A 26,833-nucleotide genomic window follows, 5' to 3' on the forward strand; every position below is an offset into this window, starting at 1 on the left:
CTATGTTTTTTTTTAATTTTCTGTTTGGTAGGAAAACCATTTATGAATGATTTATATGATGTATGTTAGAATGCAAATGGGTAATTGGATATGCCCCGGTTAAGACGTTTTTTGCTTTGGGGTATGATGCCAATAGTGTGGACTTTTGTTATTGGGGTGACCAATGAAGATCAAGCTTTGATGCCACTACTAGGTGATTTTGGGAATATATTTGGGTTGCTCCAAGTTACTGAAGGGTTCATACTTCTCAACACGCGATACCCCATCCATGATTTATTAATGTTTCTGTTGGAAATGTGATGGAGCCTTGCCCCGGTTTGGCTATACCATGAGTACATTTATGAGAGGCGCAAATTAGTGGTTGAAAGGAACATTGGTGTCGGCAAATAGTCCTACACCTCTATAAGAGCGAAGTTGGAGACTAAGGGATTTGTCCATTTACTGTTTCAAAAGCAATTTTATCACTTTGTTCAAACATGTGTTTTATTTTCTCCAAGATTTTAAGAGTGATGTTTATAAAAAATAAAGGTGTTTTGCAAACAAACAGATAAAATACAAAAATGATTTGGGCACAACTTTTGTTGAGAAAATTTCTCTTTTATTGATTTGACCCTTAAATGGGCGATTGTACATAAAGATGCAATTCCTTAATGAGGTAATTGTTGTGCATAGAAACAAAATGGAAATGAAAATAAAGTTCTTATTGAGTTTCCACACTGCTATGATCCTTATGTCTTTGATAATCCGAGCACTTTGCTTTTGAAAAGTGAGGTAGATTGATTATTTGTCTTCGAGGGGTATGTCAGATGTCTGTAAATACAGCTTTTTGCCTTGGAATTAATCCCTAACTTTTGCTTGGACCGCCCTTTCGGGTTCTCGATCCACCGGGATACCCTTTTTTGCCTGAATCGCCCTTTCAGGTTTTCAGCTCAGCTGGTCAATTCTTTTATTTTTATCCCTAATTTTTGCATGGATCTCCCTTTCGGGTTTTCAATCCACCGGGATAGCCATTTTTGCCTAAATCGCCCTTTCAGGTTTTCAATTTAGCGGCTTTTATTATTCCACTTTTTAGGCGAAGTAATTTTTAACAGCACCAGTATTGGTGGGAAGCGGCAACTCGTCACCGTCCATAGTTGCTAGGATCATAGCGCCTCCGATAAAGGCTCTAAACACCACAAACGGGCCTTCATAATTTGGTGTCCATTTCCCTTTGGAGTCCTTATGTATGGGCAAGATTTTCTTTAGCACCAGATCTCCTTCTTGAAACACCCTGGGACGAACTTTCTTGTCGAATGCCTTCTTAAGACGCCTCTGATAGAGTTGACCGTGACCCAACTCCTTCAAGTGTTTCTCCTCAATAAGGTTGAGCTCGTTGTACCTTGATTGAACCCATTCCGCCTCTTCTAGCTTAGCCTCCATCAAGACTCTCATCGAGGGGATCTCCACTTCTATAGGGAGAACTGCTTCTATACCGTATACCAAGGAATAAGGGGTTGCCCCTATTGAAGTTCGTACTGACGTGCGATAGCCATGTAACGCAAAAGGTAACATCTCATGCCAATCCTTGTACGTGACAACCATCTTCTGGATGATTTTCTTGATATTTTTATTTGCAGCTTCAACAGCCCCATTCATCTTAGGTCGATAGGGTGACGAGTTGTGATGCTCGACCTTGAACGTTGCGCATAACTCATCCATGGTCTTGTTGTTGAGATTGGACCCATTATCGATGATAATTTTGTTGGGGATCCCATATCGACATATGATGTTATTTTTTAAGAAACGGGCGACTACGTGCTTTGTGACATTCGCATAAGATGCGACTTCCACCCATTTGGTAAAGTAATCTATGGCCACCAAGATAAATCTGTGTCCATTTGATGCTTTGGGTTCTATCATTCCAATCATGTCGATGCCCCACATAGAGAAAGGCCAAGGTGATGCTATGACATTCAGCGGGGTAGGTGGCACATGTATTTTGTCAGCATAGATTTGGCATTTGTAGCATACTCTGGTGTAATGGTAACAGTCGGCTTCCATCGTCAGCCAGTAGTAACTTGCCCTTAGGATTTTCTTTGCCATGGCATGCCCATTGGCGTGCATAATGAAAGACCCTTCGTGTATGTCCTTCATAAGATGATCAACTTCGTGGTTGTCCACACACCGAAACAAAACCATATCGTAGTTTTGCTTGTACAATACCTCTCCATTCAAGAGGAACTTTGATGCCAACCTCCGGAGGGTCCTTTTGTCAAGGCTGGAAGCCTCTGCCGAATATTCCCGCTTCTCCAGATACTATTTGATATCAAAGAACCAAGGTTTACCATCTGGTTCCTCTACTATCGTCAGGCAATGAGCAGGTTCGTCAAAACGCCTAATTTCAATGTGAGGCTGATGGTTGGGCCATATTAATTTGTACATGGAAGCCAAAGTTGCTAAGGCATCTTCCATCTGATTCTCTTGTCGAGGAATATGAGAGAAAGTGATTTCATCGAATTTTGGGAGTAGCTTCAGCGTGTAATCCCGGTATGGAATTAGGTTAGCATGTCTTGTTTCCCAATCACCTCTAATCTGATGTATGACTAGAGCGGAGTCTCCGAATACTTCTAGTACCTTGATCTTCAACTCAATAGCTTCTTCCAACCCTAATATGCATGCTTCATACTCGGCCATGTTATTTGTGCAGGTAAAACAGAGCTTTGCGGTGAATGGTAGATGGAAATTCTTGGGAGACATCAACACTGCCCCAATTCCATGGCCTATTGCATTTGAGGCGCCATCGAACATGAGGGTCCAGCCTGCATTTGGCTCAAGACTTTCCTCTAATTCAGAGTCCTCAACATCCTTAACCGCCATGATGTTCTAATCTGGGAAGTCGAACTTCAAAGATTGGTAATCCTCCAGTGGTTGGTGAGCAAGATGGTCTGCTAATATGCTTCCTTTGATTGCCTTTTGCACAAAATATTGGATATCTTATTCTGACAATATCTGCCACCGGGCAATTCTACCAGCGAGAGCTGGTTTCTTGAATATGTACTTGATGGGATCCATTTTAGATACCAACCAAGTCGTGTGAGTTAGCATGTACTGCCTGAGACGCTTAGCGGCCCATGCGAGTGCACAATAAGTCTTCTCGAGTAGTGAATATCTGGTCTCGCATTCATTAAACTTTTTGCTCAGATAATATATGGCATGCTTTTTTCTACCAGTCTCATCTTGTTGTCCTAATACAAAACCCATGGATTCGTCGAGCACGGTTAAATACATGATGAGAGGTCTCCCTTCTACAGGGGGCATCAGAATCAGTGGCTCTTGCAAGTACTCTTTGATTTTGTCGAAGGCTATTTGGCAGTCATCGTTCCACTCCACGCCTTGATTCTTCCTCAGAAGCTTGAATATTGGTTTACATGTTGCAGTAAGGCGAGAGATAAACCTGGCGATGTAATTTAGTCTCCCGAAGAAACCACGAACCTCCTTTTCAGTCCTCGATGCAGGCATGTTTTGAATGGCTCGAACCTTGTCAGGATCTACTTCAATTCCTTTTTGGCTTACAATAAAGCCTAAAAGCTCCCCAGATCGAACCCCAAATGTGCATTTGTTAGGATTAAGTCTCAACCTAAACTTCCTCAAACGAGCAAATAGTTTCCCTAGGTTAGTGATGTGTTCTTCTTCTGTCTGGGATTTGGCAATCATGTCGTCGACATACACCTCAATCTCTTCATGAATCATGTCGTGAAAGAGAGTCACCATGGCACGTTGATATGTTGCCCCAACGTTCTTTAATCCAAACGGCATTACTTTGTAACAAAAGGTGCCCCAAGGGGTAATGAATGTGGTCTTCTCCATATCCTCGGGATCCATTTTAATTTGGTTGTATCCAGAGAAACCATCCATAAAGGAGAACACGGAGAACTGAGTTGTGTTATCCACCAATACATCAATGTGAGGTAATGGGAAATCGTCTTTGGGACTGGCTCTGTTTAAGTCTCGGTAGTCTACGCACATGCGGACTTTTCCATCTTTCTTCGGTACCGGTACAATGTTGGTAACCCATTGTGGGTACTTGGCAACTTCCAGGAAACCAGCATCAAACTGCTTTCTCACCTCTTCTCTGATCTTGAGAGCCATATCTGGTCGAGTTCTTCTTAGCTTTTGTTTGATGGCAGAGAATTCTTCTTTGAGGGGAAGCTTATGGGTCACGATATCAGTATCTAATCCGGGCATGTCTTGGTATGACCAAGCAAACACGTCGTGATATTCGTGGAGGAGCTCTATCAATCTTGTCTTCACTGTATCTTGAAGTGCGGCGCCTACCCTCACTTCTCTCTTATCTTCTTTTGTTCCCAGATTGATAACTTCAACGTCTTCTTGGTGTGGTTGAATGACCTTCTCTTCTTGTCTGAGTAATCTGGCCAACTCTTCAGGGAGTTCGCAATCTTCCCCTACTTCGTCTTCAGCTTGGTAGATTGGACAATCAAAATCATATTGGACCTTAGTAGTGTCGTTATCAATGGTCTCGGTGGTATTTCTGCATGTTATAATTTATGCAGTTTATTTAGAAAGTGCGTGCATAAAAATGGATGCCATTTTTGTTAAAATAAAAAACGAAAGGAAAGGAACAAAAATTTGGATGCAAAACGTCATTCATTAATGATAAAAACTCTTGAAAAAGATAAAGGAGACCCTACAACACGCCACTGTGCCTTGGGCAGAGCACAGGGTTTTGTCTAAAATAATAAAATTACTTTTGAAATATTTGGGGAGCTTCCACATCCTTCCAGTTTGTCATTTCTTCATTAGGTGCGGCTTGTCGCATCCAGCTAGACACCCCCTCTTCGCGATCTTCTTCACTGATCATCACCACCTGTTTGCCAAAGATGTGGCCAACAATAGTGAACGTTTTCTTTACAGAAGGAATCTGTTCTTTGTCATGTTGGTTACCGGCTTTATTTGATGACGGGTTATACCTTAGGCCAAACTTGTTTCGTTTCTCTTTCACTTCCACCACTTTGCCCCAGTCTTGAGTATTTTCACTTTCCATAACAGCCTTAGCTCCTTGCCACGAGGCCATGGATGGTCCTGATTTCGGGGTCTCCAATGTCTGTTGGATGGCCATCATATATACCACTTCTAAGGATTGGAATGGTGTCTCAGTGATCTCGCCATCCACCTCGATATATCGGAAAGATGTCAAGTGGCTAACCAAGATATCTTCCTCTCCTCCAATCACAATCATCTTGTCATTTGTAATGAATTTTAGCTTTTGATGCAGAGTGGAGGTGACAGCGCATGCGGAATGAATCCATGGTCTCCCAAGTAGGCAACTATAACCGGGATGTATGTCCATGACCTGGAACGTGATATTAAAAATAGTTGGACCTATCTTGGTCGGTAAGTCAATCTCTCCTATCACTGCTCGCCTTGAGCCATCAAATGCCTTTACGATTAGGGTGCTGGGCTTCATACTTATCCCTTCCATTGGAAGCTTTATCAAAGTTATCTTCGGCATGACATTCAGTGAGGAACCTGTGTCTACTAACACCCTTAATAGTATAGTGTCTATGCATTTCAAAGAGATATGTAGGGATTTGTTATGGTTCTTTCCCTCGATCGGCAGTTCATCATCATTAAAACCCAAAAAGTTCCCAGTGGTCACACAAGCTATCACATCGTCAAACTGTTCTATCGTTATGTATTTCGTGATGTGAGCGGCGCTCAATACTTTCAACAACGAGTTCCTGTGTGCTTCTGAGTTGAGCAATAGAGATAACATGGAGATTTTTGAAGGTGTTTGATTCAGTTGGTCCACCACTTTATAATCACTCTTCTTGATTATCCACAGAAATTCCTCAGCCTCTTCACGAGTGACTGCAGCTTTAGGAGACAGGTGCATGTCTTGCATTTCTTGATTAGGGACCGGGATATGGATAACGGCTTCCTTCCCTTTGGCTTTTGCAGAAGTATCAGCAGTTCTTGGCACGAACACTCGGCCACTACGTGTCATTCTTGCCGACCCCACAATTGAAGTGACATTTGGTTCGTTGATCATCAAAGGTTGGTCTTCCTGCCCATGCTTAAAAGCTATGGGCTGATATATCCACGAGACTGCCTTCTCATCTTCATATGCGAACGGTGCTGGAAACTCTATCACCAATGGGATTATAGGTATTTCCACTTTAACCTCATCATAAGGGATGTCCACCACGGCTATCTCTTCCTGGCGCTTGCTCTTGACACGGTAATTTATCTGTAACTCGCCTCGATCCAGCATTTGTTGTATAAAATTCCTTAACTCTTTATTGTTCTCTTCAGCAACTAGCTCCTCCAGGATTAGACCATTCTTCAGCAATTGTGCTCCTGTCCTAGTGATAGGGGTTTGAATCTCTTCAACCTTACGGATCAATTTGCCTTGACCACTCTCCTCAATGGCATGACGGAAGCATCCTTATGTGTTGGCATAGGATTGGTGTTCACGTTCGGGCGTCTCGGAGTGAAAGAGACGGCCTTTGCTTTGATCAAGTCTTGTACTCGATTTTGAAATGCGAAACAATTCTCCAAGGTATGACCAGGTGCTCCCATGTGAAACTCTCAATGGGCGTTAGCATCATATCCGGGTGGATATGGAAAAACAACTGGCTTTAACTCCCTCAATGTCAGGAGGCCTTCCTTTTGCAGATACGGGAATATCTGGCTATAAGATACTGGTAGAGGGTCGAGTTGCCTTCTTGGAGGCCTTGGCTTAAATTGTCTTGGTGGTGCAGTATTTTGCTGATGATGATGTTGTTGATGTTGTGGTTGATACACTTGTTGTTGTTGCATTGGCTGTTGATACGGTATGGGTACCACAGCAGTGACTTGGCCATATGAAGCTTGTTGCTTCCCTTTATAGCCTCTGGATATAACGTTTGTCTCACCTTCTCTTTTCTTCGGGAAGCCTCCAGAATACTTTTTTGGTGCGCTAGGGGCTGCCACAGCTCCTGGAATTTTTCCATCCCTTAACCCTTTCTCTATGCGATCTCCAATTGTGACTAGATGTGCAAAGTCGGACGCTACACTACTCACCAATCTATTAAAGAATGGGTCCTTCAAGGTGTCTACAAATATTCCAGTCATTTCCTTTTCAGACAATGGTGGCTCTACCTGAGCAGCCAACTCTCTCCATCGCTGGGCGTATTCTTTAAATGACTCACTTTCTTTCATAGCCATCCCTTGCAACTGCATTCGGTCGGGTGCCATATCTAAGTTATATTTGTACTGATGGAGAAATGCGTCAGCCAAATCCTCCCAGCTTTGAATCCGCCCCTGTTCTAAGCTCATGTACCATCTCAGAGATGCTCCACTTAGACTGTCTTGGAAACAGTGTACAAGTAGTTTGTCGTTTTCGGTATGAGCAGCCATTTTCCTGAAGTACATTACCAGGTGACTTCTTGGACAAGCCTGTCCTTTGTATTTCTCGAAATCAGGAGTTTTAAATTTAGCCGGGATGACTAAATTTGATACCAAACGCATGTTCATGGCAGAGACACCGAAGATATTGTTTCCTTCTATGGCTTTGATCTTCTTTTCCAGGGTACGAAGCCTATCTGCAGCAGGATCTGGAAGTATCTTAGGCCTCGGTTGATCAGGCACATAAAAAGCATCGTACTGGTCATCTCCAATTTTGGATCCATGGTGAGTAGACGTATCAGAAGGCTCTGCATGATCCCCATCTCCTTTGCCTCCTACCGGTATCTGAACCAATCTCTTCTTGGTGGGGACGAAACCCTCGTCTTGGGGGTTCAAACCTGGTGTGCTATCATTCCTTTTTGCCCTAGCTTCTTCTTCCTCAATCCTCTCTCTTTGAGCAATTGCGAGCATTGTCTCCAACAGTTGATCCATTTTCTCTTGGATCGTATTGATGTCTGTTCTCATGGTAATTTGGTTAGCCTTAACTTGCTCTAACGTCATCTTGTAGTTGCTTCGTGTCTCGTATCGGTTTTGATTAGTCAGTGTGGCTGGATAAAGGGTAAAAAGGTTGGGTAAGTTTTTTGAATTTTATGAAGCGTGATGCATAATGAAGATGCGAATGTCATGCATATTTTATTTTCAGGGAATCGTTCGAGTTTCATTAGTTGTTAGTAATTCGAAGAAACAAGAAATACTTAGAATAGAAATAATGGAGTAATTCTTAAACGTCATTCATTCAAGTACATAACATAGGGGTCCAAAAAGGCCATAGTTCAAAATACATTTGTTTAAAGGAACAAAATATAAGATATAAGAAAATTAAACTGCAGGCTTTCTGCTTGAAGCTCTTCTAATTCCTCCTTGAATCTCTTCAGCAACCCTCTATAGAGTAGAATGAAACTGATTATGCCTGGAGGAGTGCTATCTTCCTTCAATTCTTCGACTGCGTCTCTTAACTTCCATGGTAATTCTTTAGCTGCCCAATTACAAAACCCCACTAGCCCATCGAGCTTTGCACGGAACTTATCCCTATCTCCTTGCAAGAAGTCTATGGTCTTCTTAAAGGATTCATAATCTTCAATCACATAGTCTCGCTCCTTCAACCATATGGAGTTGTCTTGGTGTAATGACTCTAGCTTGTTCTTTCAATAGCTAGCAGACTCTTTTGCATCTCTTACTTCTCGACACTTCTCCTCCCATATCATGGGTGAAACCCTAAAAGCTTCGGTGGCTATATTCTTGAGTCGGTGTTCCTGATCTACTTCAGCCTTTGCATGACAAACAGAATCGGTGAGTTCTTTAATCTGAGCCCCAAGTGTATCTCTTATCGTCTTGTTTTCCTTCGTGGCTAGATGCCACCAACGTTCATTGTCTTGACATTCTTTCTGAGTTCGTCGTAGTTGACCCTTAAGAGTATCTAAACAATGGTCAGCTTGTTCTAATCCCACTTTGATCTTTTTCCTCTTATGCTCCTCCTTGTTAAACTTTTCCATATGTGCTTGAAATTGTGAATCCTTTCTCTCAAGCTCCCATTTCATGGTGTTTTTCTCATTAATGGTTTACTGGAGTTTTATCTACAACTCTTCATTCTCTTTTTCTAGCTTTGCCATGGTGGTCTTGAGTCCCTCCACTTCTTCAATAGGGACATGGGTGAGCTTAGGTTCAGGAAGAGGTATAGGTGCCCGAATGACGAATGGCATTTTGATCATCTCCACCCTTTCCTTTACCCACTGAAAATATGGTTCTTTTGTAATCACATTTGCTCTCCCTAAATCAACTTTCCCTTTTCGATTGACATTCTTCCAAGCCTCTTTGATTCGTTGGAACAAGCTAGGATTCTCAATCCCAAAGTCAAGTAACAAGAAAGATTCCAAAGACCTCGCCTCTGGAGGGCCTTCCATTAGGTAGCCGAGTTGTCTGGGTGATAAAATCGGGTTAGCATTCACACATCCTTGAGTTTCAATAAGTGGTAGATTAGGGAAGTCCCCACAGCTGAATATGATGTCCATGTTGATGTATTCTTTGGAATACCAAGAAAGATCTTCAGATCGGAGTGATCCCAATCTCTGAGGCCAACTAACATCTGTCTGTTCAACCCAAGCACCTGTCTTCAGAAGATGTTCTAGAAACCACTGATTTAATAAAGGAGCACAACAAGCAATCATTCCCTTCTTCTTAATGTACCTATGGCTTATGTAATAGTAAACATCAGCTAACAAGGTAGGTACTGGGTTTCCAGTAAGGAAAACACAAATAGCAGCCATGTCTACAAAACCATCCATATTCGGGAACAGGACGGCGCCATAGATGGTCAATGCAATAGTAGAGTAACAAGCATCCCAACTTTTTGCTTTTAGTAGGGTATGAGCTCCCTCCAAGAGAAAACTTAGCGAAAATCCTTTGGTATTCCCTTTAGTCTCTAGGTTAGCCTCTGCTTCCTTTTCATCCATGTGAAGCGTGCTAGAAATGATCTCAAGGGGCAAAGATTCATCTATCCCTTCAAATTGTGGTTTGCTCTTCATAGGAATCCTAACAAGATGCTCGAATTCTTCCAATGTTGGTGCTAGCTGGAAGTCTTGGAATGTGAAGCATCTTAAAGGTAGGTCATAGAATTGGGCCAAAGTGATTAAAGCTATATAGTCTACTCGTTGGTTGAGGATGCTGAGCAGATTGCCATAATTCTTCCCAAAGTTGATTCTGTATACTGGGTGCATCTGAGAGACCAAATCACGTAAGCTCCTTAGATCGGGATCTTTGAACTTGAAAGAGTAAATGTTTCTTTTGCTTGATTTCATGTTTCTTGAATTCCTGCAACTCATGATACTCAGATTCCTTGGAAATAAAATAATATGAATGTTATGTTATGAATGATGTTATGCGTGCCACAGGTAGGTCAATATACAGGTCGTGAGAGCGGGTATCCTTGGTTACTAAACAAAACCCTTTTGAGAGGATGCTAAAGTTAAGAGGTACCCGAAGTCATCAATCACTATTTAGGAAAGTTATTGTCATGACGAAAACTCATCTGCAAATAACATCCCAAACTGAGTCTCGTTTGGGTGAGGCCTTCGTACGGTCCCAAAGAGGAAGACTCCTAGTGGGTCCATACTACACAACTCTCGACTCCAAGGTTCTAATAAGGTTCTCAGAGTCATAGATCGAGGTTGGAAGTACTACTGTAAGGTAGTAATACGCCCAAGGGATCTCATCTGATTGGGGCTTTCGTTTTAACCCAATAAGTCTGGGACTTTTCAGGTAGATACTACATAACCATCAGATATAATGGGTTAAAAGGTCCCTAGAGCCATTGGTCCAACTTGAGAATACCATCGTCATGACGAAAACTCGTCGGGCAATAATATCTCAAGAGAATCTCCTCTAGGCGGGGTCTTCGTATCTTCCCAACAATGAAGACTCCTTGTGGGCGCCCACTATGAAACCACCAACTTAATCTTATGGTTTTTCTCAGACTCGGGTGGAGAGCCTATCTCACAAAGTATCACCAACCAGAGAACCCCAATAATACATTGCCAATAAAAACTCCAACAGATGACATCAAAATAATAACAGAATAAATAGCAAACAAGTAAACAAAATTAACACACAATACATCAACTAAACTAAATTAGGCTTCACTCTCTTTTGCTTGGAGCTAGTCCCCAACAGAGTCGCCATCTGTCGCATCTCGAAAAATATGATTCCTCACGATGGTCGCGGAAAAAATTACGTTCGAACAGAGTGGCCGCCGAACTTTATTTATCCCAATGAAGGGATAGGAAAATATCGATAAAACCTTTAGGAAATGGAATAATGGTCGTCGCAACCATATTCGAGTTCGGGAGTTGATTGCGCAAGGGGAAGGTATTAGCACCCCTCACGTCCGTTGTACTCAACGGGAACCTTTTAGTTCTAATTTGAGATTGAATGTTAGTTAATATTGTTTTTTATCTTCGGGTTATAAAATATTGAAAATAGAAATGGATAAGAACCTCAGAAAGGGAAAGGGGAGGTTTTTAATTAGTGTGCTCGCGAAGATACAACAATCTCCTGCCTACGTATCCTTATGGTATAATAAGGAAATTAGAGCATTCGTAGTTCGGGGAACTACGGTTGGTTGGTGTCTTTTAGTGAACGTCTGTTTTAAATCGCGTTCTAATGGCTAAACGTTGGCTTGTCTACTCTCGGCGGAGGCTTAACCATTGGTTTGTTGTGCGCATTAGAAAGGATTAAATGGTGTTCTTTTTTGAAAAGAGTTTTGGTCATTCGGAAGTGACAAGTTGGATTAATATGTTGGATGTTTTGATTGGTTGAGATTTTTGGTTGGATGACTATTACTCGGATACTCGAGTAAGACAACTCGTATCCTAACAGTCGGGAAAGGGGATAGAAGACTCTAGACCACTTTCTTTTTCATCCTTAATTATAGAAAGGATTTGATAATATCTAAGGTGTTTTGAACGGATGACGAATACTCGGATAATCGAGTAAGACAACTCGTATCCTAATAATCGATAAAGGGAATAGAAGACTCTAGACGACTTTCTGTTTCATCATAATATTTATGAAGATAAGATTGTATATGGTTGACGTATTTTATAATGAACGACAGGTAGTTGAATGACTGAGTAAGACAACTCATATCCAAGCATTTGAGAAGAAGAGTTGCAAGCTCAAAACCATCTCCTTTTTTCGTATAGTTTTTCAATAAAATGATTTGGTTAAGTTTATGTTTGCGGTGAAATGACAATTGTTCGACTGACCGAGTAAGAGAACTCGTATTCGACCAACTGAGGAGTAAAGTTGAAAACTCAAAGTCAACTCCCTTTTCATTTAGCATACTGTGAAAATATTTTGATTTAATTGGGGTTTGGAGGTTTGTAGAGGAACGATAATTATTTGACTAACCAAGTAAGAGAACTTGTATTCAAATAGCCGGGGAGAAAAATTGAAGACTTAAAGTCATCTCCCTTTTTATTTCTTAATGTAAAAGAATTTGATATATTTGTCCTTAAATGGATTAGAAATGATGATTATTCGATTAATCGAGTAAAAGAGTTCGTGTTTAAATAATCGAGGAGAGGAGTTGAAAACTCAAAACCATTTCCTCTTTTATTCCTAAATGAAATAACGTTTAACTGTGACCAGGTATTTTAATTCTTAATAAAGAATACTCGATGTCGGGTCGAGGTTTTAAATTTGTATTTTTGTGAATGAATTGAATTTATTTAGTGAATAGTTCATCTAATCGATTAATTAAAACCAAATAGGTCTCATTGTAAGAAGGCCCAAGAGTAAGCCATGTGAGGTTGATGACGATGCTTTTACAAGCGATCGACTTACAAAGGGTGTTTTGAAAAATGGGCTCGACTTTGAATCGAGAAATATGTGATTTATTTTTGAAATTGGTTCGAATGATTTTAAATCGGTGAAAACGACCTAATCTTGTCACAATTGTAACACCCCATACATATGCATTCAAGGCTTGGTATAAATAAGTAAATAATAATGCACACACATTCCACAAAAATAAGTAATTATTTGGATTATAAATGATAGTAGTAATAATATAATTAATCAATTAAATAATTAATGGACTATCTGATTAAATAATAAGTAATAAAAAAAAATAATGATATAACCAAATAATTGAATATTTACCATTAAGTATTAATAATAATAATAACAATATATAATTATATAATTTTGAAAGAAAGTAAATAATAAAATATTTATTTTTTGATAGCCATAATATTCTAATGTATATATTTTATATGTATATACATAAAAGATAATAAAGAAAATAAGTGAACAAATTAAAAAAAAATAAAAGAAAATGGGTTGATGGTGGTGGAAGCCCAAATCTGGGCGTTTTGCCTGAAACAGAGGGGGTGTGAAGAGCCAAAAATGGTCTTTGGGCCCAAACTGAAGGCTCAAAACGAAATCAGTAAGGCCCTTAAGGCCTGGTCAACTGTTGACCTCCTATGGAGGCTCTTGACCGTCAGATCCACTGATCTGACCTGGTCAAATAGACGAGTGGAAGCTGATTGCAATGCATGGTAAGGAAACATGGGGGTGCTCACACTAGATCGCCTGGTTGACCAAAGTCAACCCAGGCGTGGCCTCTCCACACGACGCCACTTGGCACCCATGCATCTACGTCTCAGCACCATTTAAAACCAAAATAGAGAGAGAAATCCTCATTCTCTTACTTTCTTTCTCTCTGTTCACCCACGTTCTACAACTCTCTCTTCTCTTTTCCGTCTTCATCACAACCAGCACCTGCCGGAGAAGACGGCGGCGACCGGCCAACCGTGGCGGCACCACCTTCTTCTTCGGCGACCCCCACCCTAAAACCTAAATCTCTGAACACAAACCCAACTTGTTTTTTGCTTTTGAACCCAAATCCGGCCTTATTTTTTCAAAAATCTCTCTCAAATGGCCGGATCGAGGCCTCCCTCAAAACGGAGATTCAAATCTCCGTTCGTTTCTCAATGTTAAGCAAGCGTAGCAACCACTAATGGGTTCGACACGGCGCGGTAAGAAAGCTTTCATGAAAAATCCTAACCCTAATTTTAATTTAAAACCAACAGTTACTTATGATTTTGAGAAATTAAAAGAAAGGTTTTGTGTTTTATTTACCGTAAGATGTGAATTTCAAGCGAAGAAAGGAAAGAAGAGGCTACTTGGTTTGCGTTGCCGACGATGATAAGCTCTTCCACCATGCTTTAGATAAGTCTATTTCTTCCTCTTAATGCTTTCCGTCTCCCTCTATTTCTTTGCCTTTGGATGTTGTTTTTGTTCTTTTGAGTGTTATGTGTTTACTGTTAAATTTTTTTTATTTTTATTTCTTCTCTTTTGATTCCAAAAAATCGTCCCCTACTATTAATGTGTGTTGGGTACTTATATGATGAATTTTAGGTCTTAAGATAACTTTGTTAAGTTATCTCTTCCAGATTTTATGGGATGATTGTTCTGTGGATTTAAGGTTGTTTGGATTAGTGTTCATTATGACCTCTTGTGCAAAGCTTTAATCTGGCGTTTTATTAATTATCTTTCAGTTTTCTATAAGCGCTTATTAGATAAGCCTTTTTAATCTCTGAGTTGGTTCTGCAGCTTTATAAAAAGGTGAAGAGATGTTGATTGAAAGGGAAGTTTTGCGCCTGCTTTGGAGGTTGGAATTGGAGGCGCTGTGAGTTTCAAAAGGGGTTTTTGGCAATGTCTTTGAAGAGTTTGTACTCAACCTGCTGGATATACAACAGTTTCTATTTTTTCAAATTTCTTCTGATGTACTTAGAATTATTTGGATAATGTATAAGTGGATTATGTGTTGGCTTTTGGATTAATCATGTAAATTTTCGGAATTATTATATGAACTTTTGGATTATTATGTGAATTTTTGGATTATTATGTGAATTTTTGGATTATTTGTAACATTTTTAGAATTTAAAATTTAATTGTGCAATTAATCTCTTTTTTAAACACTTAAACTTTGTCTTAATTATTTTACTTGTGTTAAACAAAAATTCTTAAACTTTAACTCAAACTGAAAATGGATTGGGCCATATTAATCAAATTGGACTTTCAACTTGGCCACCTTTAGCACATTACTATTAACCAAAATAAAATGTGACAAAAGGTCTAAAATAAAACATGCCACAAATATTGCAATATCAACCTTAATCACAAAACCAACACATACATATACATATGGTGACTTGATCTAAACCAACACACGCATACCTAAAAAAGATGCAAATTTAGTTTAAGGTTTTTATGAATGGTTTAGAGATTTGGCATATATATTTGAGATGTGCAAATGAGCTTAATGACAAGTGATCATAAAAATAATCATGTCTCTTAATACTTACTGATAATCAAATGGACTTTGGATCAGTGATGTAAAAAGATTTGAACCATACTTTGCAATATTAATTATGGACATGTCTATGTGAATGGGCCTTTTGAAACAAAGAGATCTCATGGATAAACCAAAATGGGCCTTGTTAACCAAAAATGCACATACCATCCCATGCTTCAGTAATAGCAGTAAGAGACAAATGGAGCAGATGTCTTCTTAAGGATCTCAACAGATGAAAATGTCATTGAAGATTTGATGTCACCAAGGGATGAAAAACCCTAAGATAGAACTTATGCCTTAAGATAGACTTCATGCCTTATGACATCTGGTAGTGAATGCTGGTGAAAGATTTTTCCTTACCCGAACAAAATTGGGGTATGACACAAAGGTGAAAGCTTTGGTTAGATGTTGAGTAAAAGAGGGAACATCGAAGACTTCTTCAGCATAATAATTTCTCCACCAAGTATCAAACTCTTGGGTACAAAGAAAATATGGTTTGAATGCAACGAGAGTGAATTGTGTTCTGCCGGAGTATCGGGTTGTTGATTTGTCACTTTAGAATTTTGTGTGTATCATATTATAGAGGATGAAAGATTTATTTTTGTCAAAGAGTGGTTTTGGCATGATTTAAATAAGTCCAAACTATCGAGAAACAAGATTAGGATGATAGCTCAGGAGGGTAAACTAGTTCCTCGATTGCCTGAGCCTATTTAGCAGTAGCATGAGGGTAAGAAATGCCTTCCATATGGAACAGGATTCTGCTTCTTAATCTTTCGATGGAGCATGGAATTTTCTTGTGAACCACTCAGGGCCATGCATCCTGTGGGCGAAGGGAGCCATGGATGGGGTGAAGTTATAGCATTTGGCGAACATCATCACATATCCAATGAAGGTTTGTTGTAGATTCATTCCTTCATCACTAGGAGTTAGCAAAGCGAGGCACGTTCCTTCGACCCTCCTAATTTTAATCTCTTCAGCCTCTTCAAAGGTAGCATTCAACCATAGTTGTAGTAACCAGAAAGTAGCGAGTTTCCTTTGGGTTGAATATTATTGAAAGTTGTGACACCTTCCCCTAGGGACTCATAAAGGCTAGCCAAAATCATTTCACTGACACAAAGGTTATGTCCAACATGAAGTTGGTTCGCCATAGTCAAGAATTTCTTCGTTACTTGTAGGGATTTTGAACAGAAGACGCAACGAGACAACCAAAGAGCAATGAAAGAAATATGTTCCTGATCGGAAACTTCGACAGAACTCTTGTCATAATAGTACACTATATAGGTGGTAAAGACAACTTTAGTGGTGTCGAAAAAGATGGTGTCCTCAGCCATAACGTTTGGGTCGTAAGTTCCCCCAATCGGTTTGAGCCCAGTAATGAAAGTGTAGCGGTAAATTCATGATCGTCAAGCTATGGATAAGCTAGAGATCAAATAACAAGAGTTGCCACCGCGCTTTTATTCTTTCCAAGGGAAAAGGGAAAAAGTACGAACAAAACCCAAAAGTAAGAAGTTTTCAAATCACAACTAGTAAAATGTCAGAGATTACAGGTAAGGGGGTTGGTTACACAGAGGGAAGGTGTTAGCACCCAAAGTGTCCTACCTAGGGAGCCCTTTTTGTGTGCATATGTATTTGGTACAAAAATGATGTTTACAAACAAATAGAATGGGGGGATGAGAAAAGAATTCATTAATTATATTTTTTATGTTTGACAAGACCTTCGGACTTGTGCCTACGTACCAACATAAAAATGAGGCACTACAACAAACAAGACCTTAGACAGCGCTTTTTTTAGCCTTAGACAGCGCTTTAAAGCGCTGTCTAAACCTCCGCTGCTAAAGGTTTAGACAGCGCTTTTTTAAATCTTAAAAGCGCTGTCTAAGCCCCCCCCCCCCCATTAGACAGCGCTTTGGCCAAAAGCGCTTTATAAGACCCTCTTATTTTAAATTTTTTAGGTATACCTTAGACAGCGCTTTTGAAAAGCGCTGTCTAAGCCCCACCCCCTTAGACAGCGCTTTGGCCAAAAGCGCTTTCTAAGACCCTCCTATTTTAATTTTTTTAGGTATACCTTAGACAGCGCTTTTCAAAAAGCGCTGTCTAAGCCCCCCCCCCCCCCCCCCCCCCTTAGACAGCGCTTTTGCCTAAAGCGCTTTCTAATCCCCCCCTTAGACAACGCTTTTTACAAAAGCGCTGTCTAAGGTATACGAAAATTTTTGAAGCTTTTGTTTTAAACCACATTTTTTCCAGGTTTATAAACCAGAATTTCTACCTGTTTTCAACCAGATTTTGACAGACAATTATCACATTTTATATATGCCATTTTGGCCTTTTTTCTACCAATTTTTGGCTAACAAATATATATATATACCAATTCAAACCAATTTTTCCTTAAATGTATCAAAATATATACAAATTTATGTACACATTTACAAGTCATAACATATACTACAAATGTACACATTAATTACACAAATTTATGAACAAACATTGAGCTTTATCATGAATTGACACCACTCCTCTTTGATTTCGTCCACTTGATCCTTTGTATAAAATGCACACTTGAATTCATCAAAGCATTAGAGTGATTTAGAAGCATGTCACCAAATGCCCAATAAACTGCTGCTGCTGATGGAAGGGTCAGTGTCAGAACATAAAGGGTAGCCATTAAATATATGGCTTTGAACTTTTGTGGCTTCCACATAGCGTGCATGATTTCCCTGTACCAATCAATACTATTTATTAGCATTAATTAATTTCCTTCATTTTCTAAGACTATAGCTACCATGAATAATGGTTCTCATGAAAATAAATATCACTATTTAGTGTGAAAAGGTGGATGCATGTATCTACGAGGGTATGAGGGTCTTCCTCATGATAAAAGGCATAAAAGCATAAAAGCATGATAGAACCATTTGAAAGAAAGAACCTTGGCTTTCTAGCTAAATGCTAAAAGAAAACTCATGGATTCTCTAGAAAAGAGACACTTTTTGCCTCCCACGCCTAACAAGGGTACTTTGGGGTTAAAAAGTTACTATATTTTTCAGTAAATATTTTGTCACTGTTTTTTCCATCATATGCGAAATAGAATTACAATTTATATTCAAAAAGAAAGTGAGAGAATTAAAATGAAGTACATATGTAATGTGATTAGATCCATGTTCAGATTATGTCTATAGAAGTTAAGGTGGAGTCACAATCAAAATGACTTTTAAGTCCAAATTGTTATTTTGATATTGTTCTAATAGTACTATCTTAATTAATGACTTAGTTAATTACTAACTAATCAATTAACCTCTACCAACTATAGTACTACTCTGAGGGGTGAAAACGTAAAGGACACGAATCTAAATAAATGTCTGAGATTGTCTTACACAGTAACGGCATGGCCCCCAAATGTGTAGAGAATGTTTGTGGCCCCAGTAAAATATAGCACCATTTTATTTGGACCCGAGTGCTTAACTCCTTCCATCTAAATAATAACAACAACATATAATCCAAAACCTTGTCATTAGTTAATTAACATTGCTAATGTTACTCTTAAAATATTGTACATAATTAAGATTCTGATAATTATATATGAATTAATTAATTACCTGACCGTGAAGGATTGCAGCAATTGTTAGATACCAAGCAGTGTAAGTGGTCATAACAAGACCCAAAAAGGACCAGATTCTGTAGTTGTGAAATGAGGGAATAAAGACAGTGGTTGCACAACATGCTCCGAATATGTATGTCCAAGTCCTCTTGTCCAGATTATCATTTATGTAATATATATTGCTGAAATAAACAGACAACATTACTTAATCCATTAAGATAATATTCATATTCATTACTTAAACCCAATGAATCACATAGATGCATGTGATGTGTTGTTTACTTGCTTCAACAAGTAATTTAATTTCCATAACACCGACCTTAGAATAAAAGTCTATCAAATGCTGAAATTGTGTAAGTCTTAGGTAAGTTATTATCAATGTCTACGTATCAGTGTTAGTGTCGTGTCTCGTGTATGTAGCAAATAATAATAAAAAGTAAGGATAGATACCTTGCACAAGCTATAAGTTGGATAACAGATCCAAACAGAAGAAATATGCAGTTAAAGGCCAAGCCGACGTTTCTCCAGTGTTTCCCTACTAAAAAAAGAGAAAATCAACACATAAGCTTAATTTCATAGATACAGAAAAGTATTCCCTACTAAAAAATTTTAATATCACTGATAACAACATGTGTTCTTCTATAGATATCAGATTATGGCCTCCTTGAAGGTTGTAATGTAATTCATCATATCTTTTGCTCTATAAGAGAAAAAAACTTCACAAGTTGTATAATGAGTTTAACATCTTAGTCCAGCGTCGCCACTGTATGTTCAATCAACGTTTCTTCAACTTAGTCATGTATTAGATCTAGGATGTTTATTCAACTTCGTAGCTTATAAGCAACGTTAAAAATGCCAAGTGTTGGCTGGTTGCATACAATTTTGCTATGCGTTGACAGAACATGTGAAGTATAACAATAGGGAGGGAGAACATTAAGAGGTTAGTGACATATTATCTGCGTTCAAAACAAAAAACATCTACATATCTAATGGTGGTTCACTAAGTGCAGTATTTTCAGCTGAAGATGGTTCAGTGGCTGCATACTCATCATCATTAGCAAACATATCAAAATCATCAGCACCAGCCAAAGGTGGATTTGTAGTGTCCATGGGTGTGCCTTCTCTTCTTGCTCTGGCTAATTTTTCATATCCTTCTGAAAAAGAGAGACTGTAAAAGGCATAAGCATTAGCAATTAGTACTCCTACAAAAAGAGGTGTCGTTCCTTGTAAAGCTATATGTCGATATCATAATTAATGAACATGCCCATAATATGAACATATGTAGAAACATGGTTCAAAAAATAGTTATATTGTTATCATAAACTATAATGATATGGCATCATATTTCATTTCAAAACATGGCCATAATATGAACATATGTAGAAAATATATTAGTATAAGTAACAGTATACCTTACCACCTTTAATATCTTACACTTTACGATCTTCCTTTTTCTCAAGAACTATCAGTATTCTTACATACTTCATCAGAAGAAGTAAGACAAAAGTAGTACCAAATATGCGATCAAAACAAACCCTAAATTCAGTACCAATCCTGAAACAAAACAAACCCTAAACTCAAGATTATATCTTTCGTCTCGTGAATTACTTTTCTCTTTCTCATAAAACTGGACGCAAATACCATACGGCTTTGCGCGACACATCTAAATTTAAAGATCGGAAAGTGGAGCGTCGATTTTGGTTTCAGCAAGTGTTTCATTGGTTTTCTTATTGTTCGCATCTTTGTCGTTGGAGATTGAATCTGATAGGGGTTTGGGTGAGGTGGTATCTAGGGTTTCGAGAGGGTTTTCCTCAGTTGGTTTGGCGATGGTAGTGGTAGATCGATTGGAAAGATAAACATCGGTGGAGGTGATAAGAGAAGATAATATGGAGGTGATAATATGGCCTAATATTAGAAGGAGAATAGAGAAAGAAAAAAGGAGATGAAGGGGTTTAATCGCAGGAGGGAAAACAAAAAGAACTGAGAACGAAAATAGAAGTCTGAAATATAATTTTAATTAGACCTTAGACAGCGCTTTTGTGGAAAGCGCTTTCTAAGATATGCCTTAGACAGCGCTTTCCAAAAGCGCTTTCTAAACCCCCACCTTAGACAGCGCTTTTGGTTTTGATTTTTTTTTAATTGAAAGACTTTAAACAGCGCTTTCTCAAAAGCGCTGACTAAGGTCTATATTTAAAAGCGCTTTCTAAAAGCGCTGTCTAAGGGGGGGTCTTAGACAGCGCTTTCTAAAAGCGCTATCTAAGACCCCCCCTTAGACAGCGCTTTCATTATTTTTTTAGAACATTTTCCGTGTTTTATTTTTATTTTAACCTTAGACAGCGCTTTCTTTTAAAAGCGCTGTCTAAGATGCGCTGTTAAAAAACCTTTTTGGCGTAGTGAGGGATCAAAACCTCGTAGTTCTTGATACAAATTTCAAAATGGATGCATTAATTCAACAAAAATTAAGTTTGAAAGGCACAAAGGGCCTAAAAATTGGTTTGAATGGGTTAGTTCTTTTTGGCTTTTTGAAAGTTTAAGTCAAGCATAGTTAAGTTTATTTACAAGTTTGATTTAAGAAAAGAAGTTTGAAAATGCAATGGCATAAGTCCAAGGTTTCTATCTTTTTGCAAAATGGTCAAAGTTTTAGAACAAAATAAGTTCAATCAAAGAAGATTTTAAAAAGGGAGGGAGAGATTTTGAAATTAAATATATAGGGAGAAGATGATGAGACTAATCCTATGCACAAAATTAAAAGTTAAGAGTTGAAATGATCTGACCAAATGGGTAGCAATCCAATAGACAAGAATGTCAATAGAAACCCAAAATTCCCTTGGACAATTAGAATCAAGCAACACACAAATGCACAATTATATTATCTTGAAGAGCAAAGGCATCAAATAAAGATAGCCACATCCAAGCTTTAGCCACTCCAATGATCTTCTTTCAAATTAGCCCATGTAACAGATGGATTCCACAAGTCACAGGTTCAAAATGACAACTTCATAAGGATCATGTTGCAGATGAACTCATAGGGATCTTGAATGATGTATTAGATGAAGTTTCAAATTACAAGCACTTGGTTTCTCAATAAGTTAGGATTGGCCAAGTCCTTTAGCATAAGAATGTTGCCTAAATTCTAAGTCTATTTGTCCAAGATCAAGCCAACAGTCCACACAAAAGTTTTCTAGGGTTTTTGTTGTTATTATGTACATTAATGGTCAAAGACCACACAAACAAGCAAAGTATACACAAACAAGATACATCACACAATATGGTCCAAATGGACAAAGTGAAAATTGCATTAACATAAAAAATTAGAATGATATGAACAATGGCAAATGAATAAAGGCTAAAATTAAATGACATTAAAGTAAATGGCTTGAAATTGAAAATTAATTTTTAATGAGTTAGAAGTTAGTATTGCTTTGCTTTTGCTTTTCATTTTAAGACATTCTTTGGAGAACACTCAACCCACTTATCACAAGCATGGATCCTTAAGCCAAGACATCTTCCAAAGGAAGGAAAAAAGGCCAAGTTTCCACACAATACCATGAAAGAGGGGAGACTTACAATCTCACTAACTAGAATGATATGCCTTTTGTATCACAAATTTAGCGCCATGTTAAGCAATCGTAATTGGACTTATGTAGAAGTCGCAACTATTTGAGATCGGCAATATAATTTTGGTATTAATGCATGGTAGAGACATAGTATAATGGACTATGCTCATGAAACATACCACACACAAAAAGAATATGCAAAAGAGGTAGCCTAATCTCATCCATACTCATGTTAATTTTTCAATCAACTAGCTTTAGGACTTTGAGATATCATAGGCCAAATGAAATGGATGCATAAAGAAGGGGAATGAGATGAAGAGGGAGGGGAATGGATCAAAACTCAAATTGATCAAAGGAGGACCTTTACCAAATTAATATCATCCATTCATTTTGGGAGATGGAATGTACATTCCATCAATCCCCTAAATCCAATGATATTAACTTGACAAAGTCAAATCAACCTTTACCAAGGCCCAACAACAAGAGTCAAACTCAAACAAGTCATCACAAATGGTCAACAAAATTATTTGGCATTTATTCAAATTAAAAATACTAAAATAAGGCATTTAAATTAAATAAGGTTTGTCAAATTCCTAATACCTCATTAAAACACCAAAGAAATGGCCATGAGATTTATCATAGGTCAAACAAGGTCAAAGGACCTTGGAGAATTTTTTTTGAATTTTTAAAGACTTAAAAGTATTTTTAAACAATTAAAAACAAATGCAAAATCAATTAAATTATGAAAAATATTAATAATGATCCAAAAAATAATTTTAATTCAGAATGGTAATCAGAACCAACGCGTGAGATTAGATCATTTTAAATGGACTCTATGGTTGGAGACGTGCCAACACACGGCCGGAGCTGTAGCTCTAGTCTTCTTCTCCGGTGGACCTCACCGGACTGGTCCACCTTCAACCATCACCAAAATAAAAAAGGAGGACATGATCTGAAAGAAAAATTAGCGTAGAGCACGAATCTGACCTCAATTTCAAATAAATCTAAATATATAAAAAGATATGAGGAGTTGAATTTTAAGGTGTGTCAACTGAGTTGCTTCGATTTGACCTCTAAGCAACTCAATCTTCTTGCTACATTGGTAGGACTTCAGACAACCAAAGATCCAAGAGAATTGAGTGGAATTGAGAGGGAATCGAAGAGATGAAATTTTCTGGAAAATACCTTCAATGCAGGTCTGGATTCACTTGTTCTTGCTTTGGCTCGTGGTTGATCTTATTCAGGATGCTTGCAGAAGTAGATTAGAATGCACAAAAGGTCTTGGATCCCTGGAGTTTTGAATCTCAAAACAGTGAGATTCAAAGTCAATTTCCAAAGGAAATTCTTAGGATCATCCTCTTAAATTGAAGGGATTGGTGTTTGGGATCAAAGCTGGCACGAAGGTCTCTTGAATTCTGAGCACATGGAGCTCTATTTATAGCTGGATCATGTGATATTTGCACCTTACAAATGAGTTTCCAAAATTGGCAATGAGTGATGCATGTGTGCATGGGCGTGTACAGGATCATGAGATCATTCCATTTGATCCATGATTGAGTGTGAAAAAGTTCGAAATCAAATTGGAGTGCTAGGCAATTGTACATGGAAGCTTGAAGTTTGATTTTTGCCAAATGATAATGCAATGTTTAAGCCATGTGCAGCCCATCCAAATCTTGTCCAAAATGGATGAAATTCGACTTTTTGGAAAGGTTAGATCAAGAGGAACAAATTTCATGTTCAACACTTTTTCATTTGGATCTTGGATCATGAAGAATTTTGAGGTGGAAGTTTGGTAATTTTAACATATCAAAAATTTTACTAAGTGTCAAGCTATATATCTCAATATTCCACCTTGCTTAACTTTTTATGTGAGCTTCTAATGAGAAAAATGTCTTCATCAAAGTTGTATATATTTCAAATACCTTCAAAATGGTCACCAATTTCATGTCATTTGTGTTAGTACCTTAAGATTGGCATTAATTTTGTAAAACAAATAATGTAATCACCTCTGTTGTTTTAATATGTTGGGTTGAAGAAGTTCAACATCTGGACCAACATGTCATGTAAGATGTCACGACATCGGGACTGTGACATCTCACATGTGTATAAAACTGAATCAGTTAATTCTGATTTGGTTTGTGATTAATTAGGAGATCTGGTGAATATCCTAACTCCTGTGTAGAGATCTTGAAGATTCAATCAGAAGATTTGGTAAATATATTTGGTGAATATACAGTTCCCAAATATGGAGATCTTTTAGGAAATAAAAGATTGAAGACCTTGATTGTAGTAGAAGAATTCTGCCAGCTCTGTAACAGCAAAGGAAAGATTTGCTGCGATTTCTGAAGGCCCAAATCCAGTTGGGTGGTTAGGTTATAAATAGTAGATTATAACCTAGGTTTTGTAAGCCTTAAACAATGTAAAAATTAGAGGTGTGTGTGAGGTAAACCTCCCAACCTGTGGGAAGGTTACCAGGTGTTTCTCAGTGCTTGAAAGCATGAGATTAGTTGTAACTCAAAGCCTGTAGGCAAGAGTGATTATGTTCTTGAACGAAGCTGTGAAGCATGTTCAAGTTGTTTAAACATTACATGGTAATTGTAGTGATAGGAATGGAAACTGGAGGTTTCTATCTAGGAGTGCCTAGGTATAGATTGCATTGGGTAGGGATTAAGTGAGGAGTTGTAAATGGGAGAGTTTAACTCTGAATTAATACTGCTAATAGTGGATCTTCTTTCTGGCTTGGTATGCCCCTAGAGTAGGTAATGTTGTACCGAACTGGGTTAACAATTACTGGTGTTTTTACCTTCTGCACACTATATTTTGTCTATTATAACTTAGTCTGTTTCTAGTCTGTTTATGAAGAGAATAACAGACTTGACACATAGCCTGCAGTCTGATTGCAAAACAGAATGTTATGACATTCATTATTGACTGCTGTTATTGATAGACTGGTTGGTCTGTTACAGTTCATCCTTTTGTAATGTTGGAACAGGTGATGTTCAAATCAATGTTGAGACATCATGCTGATAACTTGGCAGGATCAATAAACATAAGTGCCATGTTTGATCTCTACTGTGTCTTTGTACTAGATGGACAAAACTGGATGTACTTCTGTCCATGGTGGTAGAGTAGCAGATGTCGTGACATCTGGTACTGTGTGCATATGAGTACTGGGTTTTATTTTTTCTAACTGTCTTGTTGTATTAGTGTCATACGGTGAACTGGACTTTTGTGTGTTTTTGCTTTGGAAAGCAAATGTCGCGGATAGCAAGAGTCGCCACCGACTTTTCTTTTATCCAATAAGGAAAGGTGGAAAAGAACAGGAAAGACCTTAATTAGATTTTGGGTTCGGGAGGTACATTATACAAAGGGAAGGTGTTAGCACCCTTTGTATCCATGGTTATCCATGGGCTCTTAATTGCTTGATCACTTATGTTATTTTTCTTGTCTAAAAAAAGTGTTTGTGAACTGCTTAGAAAATGTTTTGAAAAGAGAGTTTAACTTTGTAATGATTCTTGTACGAATGTATACAAAGTATTTATCTCGTTTAATTTTGAAAGCTGTTTAGAAAAATATAACTTGGGAATGATTCTAGTATGAATGTATACCAAGTGGTGATTTTCTAAAAGATGTTTTCAAAGGTGTGAGGTGTGAAAAAGTATTTTGAGTCGTGATTCAGCAATTAAGAGTTATACCTACCCAAGGTCTTTATGGGCATTTCCTATCCTTATGAGGGTAGAACTGTCCTTACTATTGAGAAGTAAGTAGTTTCATCCTTTGGATGTAAAAGGGACATCGTAGGGTCATCGATTAGTCATTGAAGGCAACATTTGTAAGGATACCTTAGCATTCTAAGGGACAATCATTATTTAACCGTAGGCTACAACGAAGGGTCGTCGAGGGACAAAATCATATATTCGCTGACAACATCCGAGGGACTATGATTTATTTTATAGGGACATGATGATTTAATCAAAGGGTCTTTGCTAAGTGTATCCCCACATTCGCGGGACATGACCATAATACCGTAATACCGTAAGGCAACAAAGAGAGGGCCAAGATCACTTATTCAAAGGCAATATTTTATGATCAATTAGGTAATTAGGATGAATCTCCACATTAAAATCAATTAAGTAATTAGGATGAATCTCCACAAGGGTATCCCACAAATAAAGTGGAATACCTAGCAAGCTACCTTTTCCGGGAATATGGGAACCCTTACAAAATTCAGCAAACAGGTCAGAATACCAAATCAGGGTGCAATCGAGAATTGCACCAAACAAAAGGAGTCACAACAGTAATAGGGTCAGGTAAACAATGCATGGCTATGATAAAACATGTCAGATGAGCAAAAATCAGAACAGAAAAGTCAGCGACTGT

At 38.3% G+C, this 26,833-nt stretch overlaps 2 protein-coding genes across 2 annotated transcripts; both read right to left on the bottom strand.

Annotated features, from left to right (window-relative positions):
• Positions 1-8,234: 8,234 nt before the first annotated feature.
• LOC127080327 (uncharacterized) lies at positions 8,235-10,241 on the bottom strand. The gene is made up of 2 exons (XM_051020658.1): positions 9,174-10,241; positions 8,235-8,543 (listed from the first exon to the last, which is right to left on the bottom strand). Exons 1-2 carry the CDS (start codon positions 10,239-10,241, stop codon positions 8,235-8,237), a joined length of 1,377 nt encoding a protein of 458 aa, XP_050876615.1.
• Positions 10,242-16,299: 6,058 nt separating this feature from the next.
• LOC127080329 (auxin transporter-like protein 5) lies at positions 16,300-19,448 on the bottom strand. The gene is made up of 5 exons (XM_051020660.1): positions 19,347-19,448; positions 18,895-19,078; positions 18,673-18,770; positions 17,861-18,018; positions 16,300-16,577 (listed from the first exon to the last, which is right to left on the bottom strand). Exons 2-5 carry the CDS (start codon positions 18,946-18,948, stop codon positions 16,300-16,302), a joined length of 588 nt encoding a protein of 195 aa, XP_050876617.1. The 5' UTR covers positions 18,949-19,078; positions 19,347-19,448.
• Positions 19,449-26,833: the final 7,385 nt, after the last annotated feature.

The sequence above is a fragment of the Lathyrus oleraceus genome, chromosome 5, assembly GCF_024323335.1.
Source record: "Lathyrus oleraceus cultivar Zhongwan6 chromosome 5, CAAS_Psat_ZW6_1.0, whole genome shotgun sequence".
In the NCBI taxonomy this organism is placed as follows: Eukaryota; Viridiplantae; Streptophyta; class Magnoliopsida; order Fabales; family Fabaceae; genus Lathyrus; species Lathyrus oleraceus.

Bases quoted from the DNA above. Each gene is read 5' to 3' on its own strand.
- LOC127080327 (XM_051020658.1), bottom strand. From the start codon at position 10,241: ATGAAATCAAGCAAAAGAAACATTTACTCTTTCAAGTTCAAAGATCCC. The intron at 8,544-9,173 runs GTAAAGGAAAGG...ATATGGTTGAAG, and splicing joins AAGAACCATATTTTCAGTGG to GAGCGAGACTATGTGATTGA.
- LOC127080329 (XM_051020660.1), bottom strand. From the start codon at position 18,948: ATGACCACTTACACTGCTTGGTATCTAACAATTGCTGCAATCCTTCAC. The intron at 18,771-18,894 runs GTAATTAATTAA...GTTATTATTTAG, and splicing joins CTGCAATCCTTCACGGTCAG to ATGGAAGGAGTTAAGCACTC. The intron at 18,019-18,672 runs GTAAGACAATCT...TGATTGGTACAG, and splicing joins GGGGGCCATGCCGTTACTGT to GGAAATCATGCACGCTATGT.